This window comes from Alligator mississippiensis, chromosome 2 (assembly GCF_030867095.1).
Source record: "Alligator mississippiensis isolate rAllMis1 chromosome 2, rAllMis1, whole genome shotgun sequence".
NCBI classification, from domain to species: Eukaryota; Metazoa; Chordata; order Crocodylia; family Alligatoridae; genus Alligator; species Alligator mississippiensis.
The window spans coordinates 191,827,442-191,839,989 of record NC_081825.1 but is presented as its reverse complement, the minus strand read 5'-3'; the positions used below and the strand labels follow the sequence as shown (position 1 = coordinate 191,839,989).

Here is a 12,548-nt window from a genome sequence, read left to right as displayed (position 1 = left end):
TCTTTGCCACATCCAGTGGAGGAAGGAACCTCCCCCTTCAACACACACATACCTGCCTAGCAGACCTTGGCGACTGCTCCTGGAGAGAGAGAGCGTGTGTCCTCCCTTCCCCCACTTCCCCACTTCCTGAGTGCTTGCTTAAAATAAAACAGTGCCAGAGTTTCTGGTTTCAAATAGAAGGGATCTTAGGACTGGGAGCTGCCAACACTCACTTTCATTGGTGCCCTTGGATTCATACCATCTGGAGCAAGAGTCGGAAAGTGCTGGGACCAGCAGGTGCCCTTTGCCAAGGCGATCCCTGACCTTATGGATAAATGATTGGGTTAGGTATTGATTGCAGCTGAGCAACCATTGTCCCCTTATGTGCTTGCTGTGTACCGTGCTTGCTTGGATGAGTCTGCGACATGCCTAATAAGAGACGAGATGGGCCAGGGCGATGAGAGCGATCGCATCGTGATCAACGTGGGAGGCACTAGGCACCAGACTTACCGCAGCACCCTGCGCACCCTGCCCGGCACTCGGCTGGCCTGGATTGCTGAGCCTGATGCCCACAGCCACTTTGACTATGACCCACGTACAGATGAGTTTTTCTTTGATCGGCACCCAGGGGTCTTCGCCCACATCCTGAACTACTACCGCACGGGCAAACTACACTGCCCAGCAGATGTGTGTGGGCCTCTGTATGAGGAGGAGTTGGCCTTCTGGGGCATTGATGAAACCGATGTGGAGCCCTGCTGTTGGATGACCTACCGACAGCACCGCGACGCTGAGGAGGCTCTTGACAGCTTTGGTGGAGCGCCCCTGGATAGCAGTGCTGAGGATGGAGATGTAGATGGCACTGGAGACTCTGGTGATGGCGAGGAGGAGCTGGAGATGACTAAACGCCTGGCACTCAGTGATTCGCCAGATGGCAGATCGGGGGGCTTCTGGAGAAGGTGGCAGCCCCGCATCTGGGCACTCTTTGAGGATCCATATTCCTCCAGATATGCAAGGGTAAGCTTCACAATCAACACTGTACTCAGCACACTTACAACCTGCCTGAGGTTAGCCCAACTTGCTACCCTCAGTATGGTCAGGACTACTTTCATTCAAGATCTGGTAGGCCCTAGCATTCCAGAGCATGAGTTGATGGAGACCTGCAGTCTTGAGTAGACACACATGCATAGGCCCATGGAAATCTGTATTATAGAGCAGACACTAACTCACTGGCTTATGGATCCTTGTATTCTAGAATGGACACTCACCACTGGGAGTGTGCACTCTAGGGCAGCCATTCAACCATAAGCCTGTGAAGACCTGTGCCCTAAAGCAGTAACCTATGTGTGGACTTATGGAAAACTTCATTCTAGGTACCCTTGTACATCATGGATACATGAATTTTTACTTCCTTTGGACAGGAGAGAGATTCATTAAAGCAGGCAGTGCATGGAGATTTGAGGACTACTTCCCTCCCCCTGTGTACAGTCCTAGTCATCCTCTAGTTTGGAGAGGTTCCCTTTCTAATTGCCCTGCAGATAACTACAGTATTCCTTCCCTGAGATAGAGAAAGGTTCATTCTCTGGAACAGAGAGAGACAGGTTTGGTGACTTTTTGAGTATGAACTGGAAGGGCAGTCTCTTATTTCCACCTCCTTTTCTGGGCTCTGGTAAATATTTCAGGCTGTGCTTTTGGAGACCTATTTCCCTTATTCATCTAGCTCATGTTTCCTTTCCATGGGAGGAGTGACAGATACTCTAGAATGAGGTGTACACTCATGGAGAAGGGATGTGTTTGATGGGTTTCTTGCTGGGTACTGAAGAACAGCTCCTCCCTCCCAGCTTATGCAGTTTTAACAGAAAGGAAATGAATGGTGCTGCAATCCACAGCATAACTGTATGACAGTGAAACAGCTAACTGACTTTTCTCTATAGGTACTGTTGGGGCCATGTTGTGTGGGATTAATCAGACATTCTTTGGTTTGTTGTGCTAATCTAGGGCCTGATTCTGCTCCTATTGAAGTCAGTGGTAAAGCACGCATTTATTTCAGTGGCAGCAGCTTAAACCCCTGAGGTAGCTGTCTGGGTAAGTAGGAAAAAATTAATGATGGGTAGGGGAATGAACAGGGAAGATGGCTCAAACACAGTGTGATCCATTTGCAAAGATGCAACTGCCACCAGCCCTAAATCAGCATGGCTGGTTTACTAGTGACAGTATAGTTGACCTTCTTTATGAGGATCAAAGGAATAGGATCAGATTAAAGGGCAACCTGGAAAAAATGAATAGATGGATGAAAAAGGAATAAATGGGGGAAAGGGAGGGTAATAGAGAAATGGATTTGTATATGAATGGAAGGGTGGCTAATGGAGACTTCAGGCTAAGCAAAAATCTGAAATGTTAGGTCCATAAACTAAGTGAATTATGGAAGCTGGGACAGAGCCTGGTATAATTTCAAGATGCATTTTTAAACATTTTAAGACATCTCTTCTGAGATTTTTCTGCTGAACAATGGAGTTAATATTTCAGAATGAGTTCCTTTAAATAACACAAAGTATAAAGAATTAATGAAATATTTACCATAATATGAAAGGATGACACTGTTGTAGTGTAGCTTTCAAATCCTTGATATCTGCCAAGGGAATGTGGAAATGAGGATGGAAGGCTGGAGGGTACTTTTCAAAAAGCTTAGTTTGCTTCCTGCAATCAGATGAAGTGTTAACATACATTGATTTTAAAAGCAGCTCTCTCCAGTGGCCAGACATCTGTTACTGAAGTGCATCACAATTACAAATGGAATTTAGCTTGTCCCATATTTTGTGGAAAGGGCTTACAGTAAAACTGGTAGTGTTTTCCAGTTGAAAATCATGCAAACAATGTCAATGTTAGTAAAAACATTGTATTTTTCCATATAATTACTAACATATTTTAGGGAGGAGATTGAAAAGAGTGATCAATATTAAAAGACTGTGTGATGGGCAAACTTGATTTCCATTGTGAGTTCATTTTTTGCACCTCTTCATAACAACAGGTCTTCTACAAGATCATTCATATTCCTCTTTAGTTATTTCATAATTCACTTCTCTGTGTGTACACCTAGTTCTGCTGAGATCCAGATTTGCTCCAGAGTTGTCTGTTCCTCAGGAGAGTGATCCCCAGCCCAGGCATTGTATGTTGTCCATGAGGTTCTCTGACATTGTTTGTGGCCTCAGGAAATTTAAAAGCTAAACCTTAGGTGGACAGGGACAGCAAAGTAGGATACTGTCTGAAGCATGTTGTCAGTGTTGTTGCCCATAGGCCAGGGAAGATTGAGGACAACTGCCTTTAGGTACTGCTTGCTATAGAGGAGATTTATACTTTGCACTTTCAATAAAATAATTATTTTATTTTTATCTATAGACACACAAGATTTTAAAAAATATTTTAAATATTAAAATGTATTTTAATATTTTCACGTAGATGGATAGTTGTCAGTACCAACACATGCACAAACTGTCTATGACAACATTAAAAGTTACTTAATATTTTCTAATAGAAGTAATAGTGAGTGGTTATGGATATAAAGGAAGTGGACAAGGTTGAAAAATCCTGATAGCATTTAAATGGCAGACATCACAAAAATACCTCAGAATCATTAGAGCTAATCAAAAGCAAAATAATCAGTTGCTTCATATGGAAGGTTTGGTAAAGAAATCAATCGCAAAGTACAGTCATATAATCATAGTAAAAACTCACGTGAATACAGTTCCATCTCACTGCTAACTACAAAGACAACTTTCAGTTACTTATATTCCATTCATACACCAAGCCTTACATTTTTTATTTGTCTATGACATTAAAAGTCATGACATTAGCTTATAGAATAGGTTACAAATCCTTAAGGCTGCATGTCCTTTATACATGCTTTCAATTTTTATCCCAGTTATATCAAATTTATATCTTAATGTACAATTTTATTTATTTTTTATATTGTTATACCTATGCAAGACAAAAAATGGATTCAAATTTTCAACTGAGTGATAAAATCCCACAGATCATACGCAGTGACATATGTAAGCAGAATGACATTGTCCTAGACTAAAATCTGCTATGTTTTTTTTAGTGTACACAATTTTTTCTATCAATTTTCAGTTTCCTTTGGAAACATTCTCTGGAAAGATCAACATTTGCCCAAATCTAGTCACTTTTGGAAACTGTTTGATTAATAGTTTTTACAAATATGGGCACATGCTTGACTAACTTGCTTAATTAGGGCCATCTTTAAAGCCATGAAAGTTCAAGGAACTGTTTGTAGGCAGTATGCTTTAGAATATTCATTATTTAGAATCAATATTTGAATTGGCCATCTGAGTTAGATAGGATCATTTTCATTCTTAGACTGGATGACCAAAAAAAGGAGGGATGGAATTTGTATGCAGCATACAATACTGGATAACTTAGAAAGTTTTCTCCATTTCTATAGAACATACTCATTCTAAAACATAAGGTACTGGTCAGTAATAATTTTCCTTTAAAGTATACATGTTGCATTTATTGCAACCCAGGGATTTATTTTGTTTTTAAAATAGCTAACTAGCATTGAGCATTTATGAAGTTAACTATTAGACTTCTAAATATTAAGTCCAAAAATAATTTGGACCTTATAGAAAGATTGTTAACCTATGAATAAACATGTTCTTCTAAGTCTATGGAGAAAACCCATACCTTTCTATATGGAGTACAGCTGGAAGGGGTTAAGATACCTACCTCCCATGAAAAACAATGGATGCTGTACCCTTCTATACCTTTGAGGATCTGGACATACATAACTCAGGAAAAATCTTATGAATGGAAAAGTAAAATCTAAGGATCTGATTGACGAAGAAATGCAGGTAATTAAAGAGGCAGAGAGGCACCTAGTGGGATTTTTCAAGAACACCTAGGCAGATTAAGAACCTAAATTCCATAGAAAGTTAGGTACCTAACCCATGTTCATAAAGCTTACCAGAAGGCTATTTGTGTCCTTAGCATTTTTGGAAATCTATCCCTCAACTAGTAAGTAGATGCAGAAGTAACACTTTAGAAAGCTCTAGACTCATCTCACCTAAATCAACACTACTTCGCCAATGTCAATGACATTGTTCTGATGTACTAAAAGTTCCCCTCTGGTTTGCACATCCCAGTGGTTTGCACTCATTTATCACACACACATATGCACACACAAATACTTTCCTAATTTCCTTCTTACCATTCAGTTGGTTTTGCTCTGTCATATAATGCCTGATCATGCAGTTCTTACTCAGGCAAAATTTCCACTTCGGGAGTCTAGCCTGGTAAGCACTCCTGGCAACCAGAGTCTTTGTCCTGTTTCTCCTAGTCCTCCAACAGGCCGCGACTGTTTTGTTTGCTTGTTTAACTTGGAAGTTGTTAATTTTAGCCAGGGTCTGGAAACCCCAAGCTTTCGGTGGATTGGCTCTGCACATTCTCATGCTAAACATTGACTGGGTTATCAATAACCCTCACCAGGGCTTTTCCAGTACTTCCAAATACATTTTAATGAAAGTATTTGAGTATAATATGGTGCAGCCATGATCAAAACCACCACACAGCTCAACTCTTCCCAGTTGTGGACCTATATACTAGCCCTGTATGTGGAAGGCAATAAGCAGATCAGGAAGTTAGAGCTAGAAGATGAGAGGCTCACAGGAAGCGTGAGCGGTGGCCTTTCCCCATTCTTCCACAGAAACTTGCAGCAGCCCATACTTTCTTCACTGGGTGGTCCTTGAGGAATGGTTTTACTGTGTTAGGAAGAGGCTGGGAGCAGGGGAATGGCACTCACTCCACAAGAGGATGTTCAACCCTGTTGTACTAATTTAGGCTAGCTCCTTATGAACCGCCCCTTGGGGCACTAGAGAAGGGAAGCAGATGGGTCCTGTAAGGGCCATAGTATTGTGGGCTGTGGATGTGCTAGAATTACCCCTGGCTTCTATAATATCCCAATATCACAAATCTCCCATGGGAATCTTGGTCCACATGCTTAAGGAGACCAAGTCCATTGCTTGTTAGTAAAGGGAAGAGGCCTGGAACAGCCTTCTTTCCCACTCCCTTCTCCATCAGAGAGGGGCCTACAATGTATGTTTGGCCTTTTTTCTGTTGAATGAAGTAATGCAGTAAATAATTATCATGTAATAAATTATGTATATGTATTCAATCCATTTTCTATTCTCTTATCACTAGTAATGATCAAGATAGAATCACTTTTGGTCCTTCCAGCTCAGAATCCTGCTTTTTACCACACACAGTACACAGTTAGGTAAAGGCCTTTATAATAAACCACTCTTCCATGTTCTGTACTCCTCTGTCAGAGGGAGGAGAGATTTCTTCTCAGCCATAGTTGGGAATCCTAGATGGAAGGACAAATAGTCCCTGTAACTTTATAGCTTGGCTAGAATTGTAAAAACAAAACAAAGCCAAATAAAAGCAGTCCCTTTGTTCTACACATGGAAGGGATTGCTTCTATGTAGATTTGCTCCTAGCTGCAGAAAAGCAGGCAGGGATCATCCATCCCCACTGAACTGCCTCGTCCCTTATCTAGATATATAGAAGAAATTCCATGCATCAGAATAAGGGGTTTTTAGCATTGAGGAAATAACAGGAGATATACATTATCCGTGAGACAAAACTATAAAAGGCCCATGGGAAATTTAATACAGCCAGCCTCAGCCTCCAATTCTACTAACCTTCTTGTGGTGCCCAATCCAATTTGGGAAGCTCCCCAAAAAAAGGTTTCCAAGGACTGCTGAGGGAAGGGAAAGATGACAATTCAGGGCCCCACACCAGCCTGGATGAGTTTAGAAAAAAATTGCTAAGGGAATCCTCAGAGACTTTTTCTCCCAGCTGGTTCACCTCTGAGTGTTTTCCCCTGGGAAAGACGCATCTAATCTTGTGTTGAGCCTTACTGAACCGTTCATCACCATGTACTTTGACAGTGAATCGTATGAGTTGATGGTCCTGTATAGTGCATTATAGCTTTGTACAAACTGTAACCTGTCAGTGCTTCTAAAGGTTCCCTTGTTCTTGTATTATGACACAGAAGAAATAGCAGTTCCCAAAAGGTTTTCACTGGGTGTGTCTACATGTGTGCACAGCTGACAGTTGTTACTGCCCAGATATTTAGTACTTGCTTTTGCAAGTACTAAATGACTGCACAGTCCCAATGGCACACTGTCGCTTCTGACCCTACTGCGTAGTAGCAACAAGCTAGAGCATAGTAGCATCAGCGTTACGGTGTGTGGGTGCCGATGCTACATCGCAGCAGCATCTCATGTAGACGCGTCCACTAATCACCATTTTAACATTATTTATTTCAAACACCTCCCTATTATCCTCTCCATTGTCTCACAGATTCACACAGATTCACAGAAGTTTAGGGCTGCAAGGGACCTCATGAGGGGACCATCATCGGGTGGAAGGGAACATCATCGGGTCCAGCCCCCCTGCTCTGGGCAGGAAAGACTGCTGGGGTCAAATAACCCCAGCAAGGTGTGCGTCCAGTCTCCTTTTGAAGATCTCCAGGGTAGTTGTCTGCACCACCCCCGCTGGGAGTCTAGTCTCCCATTAAGAGACCTGCTCCTGCAAATACTTACGTAACTGGTGAGTGTGAGGTGTTTCCCCCTCTTCCCTCTCTGCCCAATCCACAAAGCCTGCCAGTCTTTTACTACCCCAGCCAGGCAGTACTAGCAGATCATTCTTTTAGCTCTGGAGATCCTAAACCCATTTCCTGGTGTGTTGGTCAAGACGGCAGCTGTCACACTTAGTACATATATTCAGTTCATGTCAGCTCCCCCCGACTTCAATTGTTTGTTTGGTTTTTTGAATCAATGATTGATTTTGTGGTGGCAATCAATCAGGATTGGGCCTCCATTGTCCCAGTGCTGTATAAAGTCACAGAAAGATATAATATTGACCAGAAACAGCTACAATTGAATTTAAGTCAAGTCGGGATATTCCTGGTAGGTGAAAACATGGAGTTCAACAGTGGTGCATAGTTACCTGGGATAGCCACAGCACAGCCTGACCATTCTGGTTCAAAGAAGTTATCTTTCATTTGCTATTTCCAATCATTATTATTAAATGCTCAATTTGTTTTCATTTGTAAGATCCCCTCTGTGTATTTCCTATTTCTTTCTTACTTTATGCTCCTGTTTAATCCTGTGGGGTTATTTGTGTGAATAGGGAAAGTTCATGTTATTAAGGAATTAGTGGAGCTGGTCCAAAACCTATGATCCTACAAATCTTTTATGCACACAACTCCCACTGAAGCGGATGGGATTTCTTTATGCAGAAGGAGTCCAAGATCAGGCCACCCTGCAATACTCCTAAAACCTAATCCCTGATTCTATTCAAGTCAATGGAAATGTTGCTATTGGTTTCACTGGAATGGGATTTGGTCTCTAGTCTTACACTCTTATATTCCCCCTTACTTTGCTAATTTAGCTTTGGTTGGAGAAAAGGCAATAAAACACTGATGCTTTATGGTGGTATGTCATATGTGTATTGAGGAGAGAAGAAATGTGACTAATATATAGTTTATGTTTTCTCTAAATTATACATAAAACTGTCACAAATTAGTCCATACTTAGCAAAAACATGATGTATTTTCTGTATATGTTTTTCTCTAGTTTAAAATTCTAGGTTTGGTTCTTCTAGTTAAAAACAACAATAAATTACTTACTATTTTATGTATATTCATGGAACATTTTAAGTAATAAAGTATCTATGTATGGCCTCATATTTTTTTAGCCTAGGAGAAGAATGGTATAAAATCAGTGACAAAGATCCCAATGCTTCTCATACTGAATTCAATGCCCAAACTGCCTTTACATTCAAAGAGAGGAGAGGACCCATCTGCAGCATAGCACAAAATAACAGATCATTTACAGTATATTTTTTCTTAGATACATCATATATTTTGATCCTGAAGCAGTGCTGAGTACTGTATGTTAGTAACTGGGAATGCCATTAACATTTTTTTTCTCCAAATTATTAAAAATTTCTTCAAATCTTAAAAACACTCTGTAAACACATTGACACAGATAAAACCCTAGTGACATCAGTGGAAATTTTATCTGTGTAAAGACAGGATCAGGTCCTTATTAAGGCTTCAAGACCTAATTTTATGCCCAAGTCAATTTCCAATTAGATAACATCTGAGGGCTGTATTTAGTAAACAAGTAGGGTGTGGAGGGACATTAAAAGTGTTAGTTAGGGACCAGTCCTGAAGCCTTTTAGTGAAGTAAGTAATCATTACTCATAGGAGCAAGAGTTGCAAGACTGGCTTCCTATTATATAGGGGCCTGATTTTATGCAATCCAACTGCTTTCTTGAATGATAACAAGAATGGAGCAGCCATTTTGAGGTCTTTGCAATTAGCTTCTCAATTTCAATGTGCTGCATCTAGTCTGAGGGAAATAACAGCATTAGCAGACTAACTTGTCTTTCTCTGTTGAACACTGGATTATATAAATATATGATTTAGTCAGAGCTGTACCCTGGAAATAGAGCTGTTAGGATCAGAGGAAAGCAATGAAATGAATGAAATAGAACAAAACAATAAAAAGAGAAAACTGAGTGCTCCCAGTTTTAGAAAAAAAAAATTGATATTCCTCTTTTGTACTCATTGAGGGCCCAATTCTGCCACCCTTTGTCCCACTGTCAAGAGTGCTGCCTTACTCTACATAATATCGATCCATTTATTTCATTGGAATTAGTCTCAGAGTTAGGCACTACCCAATATGAGTAAGAGTGAAAGGATCAGGCCCTAATTGGATTTCATTTCCTTCAGATGTGATTTATGGTCTGTAATGGGGTTCTAATAAATCATGCAATAAAAATTATGAATAAATCTAAGTCCGATGCTTTTTACAGCGATTGCTTACGATGTAAGACCCTTTAATAACTGTAAGTTAAAATTGTATTGTAATGGCCCTTTGTTAAAATGCAATAAAACTCCAGTTTCAGTGTACTGCAGAGCTAGCCATGTGTGTGCTGCACACATTCTTGGAACACAGGCACACTGTACTGCCATACTCTTATGTAACTATGTTGATATTTCACAAGCAGTAGTAAATCATAAAACTCAGATTTACATTGAGAAATGCTAGGTCAAGATAGTTGTCATTTTGTGATCACAATACAATTCAGAGCATCATTCTGGACATGAAGCAACTGAAAAGTAACATTTAAAAATATCATTCAGGAGGAAGGCAGGGTTATTTATTTATTTTTCAGCAACAAAAGCAAAATCTACTCCTATTGAGTTCTGCACTGTCCCAAGGACATACACAGGACTTAAATAAGCATGTCAGTCTGCATGACTAAACAAATACATCTACACTACTTAACTTCCTGGGCTATCAATCCAGTATTCACACAAGAGGCTTTCAGAATCGGGACAGAACTGAATCCAATGCAGTAGTTCCTCAATTCATTCTTAGCGTAAAAAGCCCCTTAGAGAAATCTTTAGTCATCAAAATGGAGCTGCATTCCCTTATCCAATCAATCAAAATCACTTATTGCTTTGACATGTTATAGAGGTTTACACAAGTCAGATAGTTCTTGTGCAGATCTCAATTTCAAACTGAATTCCCACCCTTGAATTTTATTTATGCCAGTTCAGTTCTCATATAGCCCTCACAGCCCCATACCCTTAGGCTCCCAGGCTTCAGGATCCAAGATTGTGATTTGCTCCATTATAAATTGTAAACAGAAGCTTCAGCTCACATCCATATTTGATGTCCAGGTTCAGGAGAACGTCTAGTACATGGACAGCCCTTGAAACATTCTGAATAGCTGCAATTCTCACTGGAGTGGCACCAGTGCCATCCTGCGGAGAGGCACTCAGCAAGGAGTAATGGGACTTTAGGTGAAATCCCAGGTCCATTTGAAATCAATGGAAAACCACTCTCTGCTTTCAACAGGCCAAGGATTTCATCTCTGGGTTCTCTAATTCCAGCTCTGCCACTTATCTGCTGTATGACCATGGGCAATTCATATCATTCTCTGTACCTGTTTTGCCTCTCATCCTTTGTCTGTTTTACTTACTTAAATTAAGTCCCCCAGGGGAGACATGGCAGAGTTAATCTCATGCAGCACCAAGCACAATGAAGCCTTTCAGTCTTTTAATCTCTACTGTAACTAAGGCAACATCCCCATGTTTCTTAAAGCCATCATTTTTAAAGTAGTTTTTCCCATTGCTTCGTCTGGAGTCTTCCACAAAAGCTAATGTCTTGATATAGCCCATTGAGTTTAACAGATTCTCAAGATGTGTCCCATGTACTACAAAATGAATTTTTTAACTTCAGTTTCCCAGGCAAACCACTTGTCAGAACAAACTAAGTGTAGCTTAACTGGCTTTTTGATACCCCTCACCTGTATCAAAGTTTCAGTTGTTGTTTCAGTACCATATGGATATGCTTTCAGTGGAGTTTTTCTTGCACAGTAGTGACAGTGGGTGCTCAGCTGATTTAGTTTTAGGTGTTTATTCTTTCTAAGAAACCCAGAGATGCAAGTCATTTTATTTTAAAAGATCATGTAAATTTTAAACCAATATAGATTACTTGAAACGTCAACTGTCTAAAGAATAAATCAATACCACAAAAGTACATTTGCTCTTCTTAAGAAAAGGTCATTTAGAATATGCCCCAATAAAAAAATGTTTACTTTATGTACAGGTGTCAGTAAAATGGGTTAAAGTTCAAGAAAATATTTTATAGCATTTCTTAGTACTTCCATCCCCACAATCTAAACATGTTTATATACATGTTGCCATAAACTTCAGCAGCTTCTTGATGGTGCAGACTGCAAAGGAGGTGCACTATCTTTCCTGCTGGAAAGTGTCATTTTGGCCAGGATGAGACACAAATTTCTATTCTGTCCATGGGACTGTCATAAACAACTGACAAAATCTCAGCTTGTATGATATCATATAAAATAAAGATGCCCACACATGCATATACAGAGCAAATATCCTAGAAAGGAGGAAAGGCTGAACTGACCCTGATAAGTCTGGTACTCCACATGGGTGACTGTCATACAAGACTTACAGGCATTAGGCCCATCCTATGCCCTCTTTTGATGAAGGCCTATCGCACTGATAACTAGGCCTGTGCAAGTTGGCAGCAATCTGATCCAGCTTTGGATCCAGCTGCTTCGGATGGCCATGATCTGATCTGGAGCTCCGGACCGGGTTTCCGCCTCGATCCAGCCGAAGCAGCTCCAAAGTTTCGGAGCCGCCTCAGAGATCCAGCCATAGGGTATAATGGGGGAAATCAATGAAATATCTATAACTTTGTTGTTTTTTTGTCTGATTTGGATGAAATTTGCAGGATGGTAGCCTCTGATAAGAGCATGAAACCTGACAAGTTTCAAGAAGATCAGTACAGGGGTTGGGAGGGAACTGTACTCCAAATTCTTGAAAGCCAAACTCATGTCACGGCTGTGTGTTACACCACAGGGGGATGAAAACTGCAGGTGTGGTGGCCCCTGGTGAGGCCACAGAGCCTGCCAAGTTTCAAGGAGATAAGTGCAGGGGTTTG

The 12,548-nt window shown here is 40.6% G+C and overlaps 1 protein-coding gene across 1 annotated transcript in view; it reads left to right on the top strand.

Moving 5' to 3' along the window:
* Window positions 1–423: 423 nt before the first annotated feature.
* The window catches only part of KCNC1 (potassium voltage-gated channel subfamily C member 1), a 151,746-nt gene continuing 139,621 nt past the window's right edge, over window positions 424–12,548 (top strand). Inside the window, exon 1 of the mRNA XM_019477115.2 lies at window positions 424–993. Coding sequence (XP_019332660.2) covers window positions 424–993 — 570 coding nt within the window. The remainder of the gene's footprint in view (window positions 994–12,548) is intronic.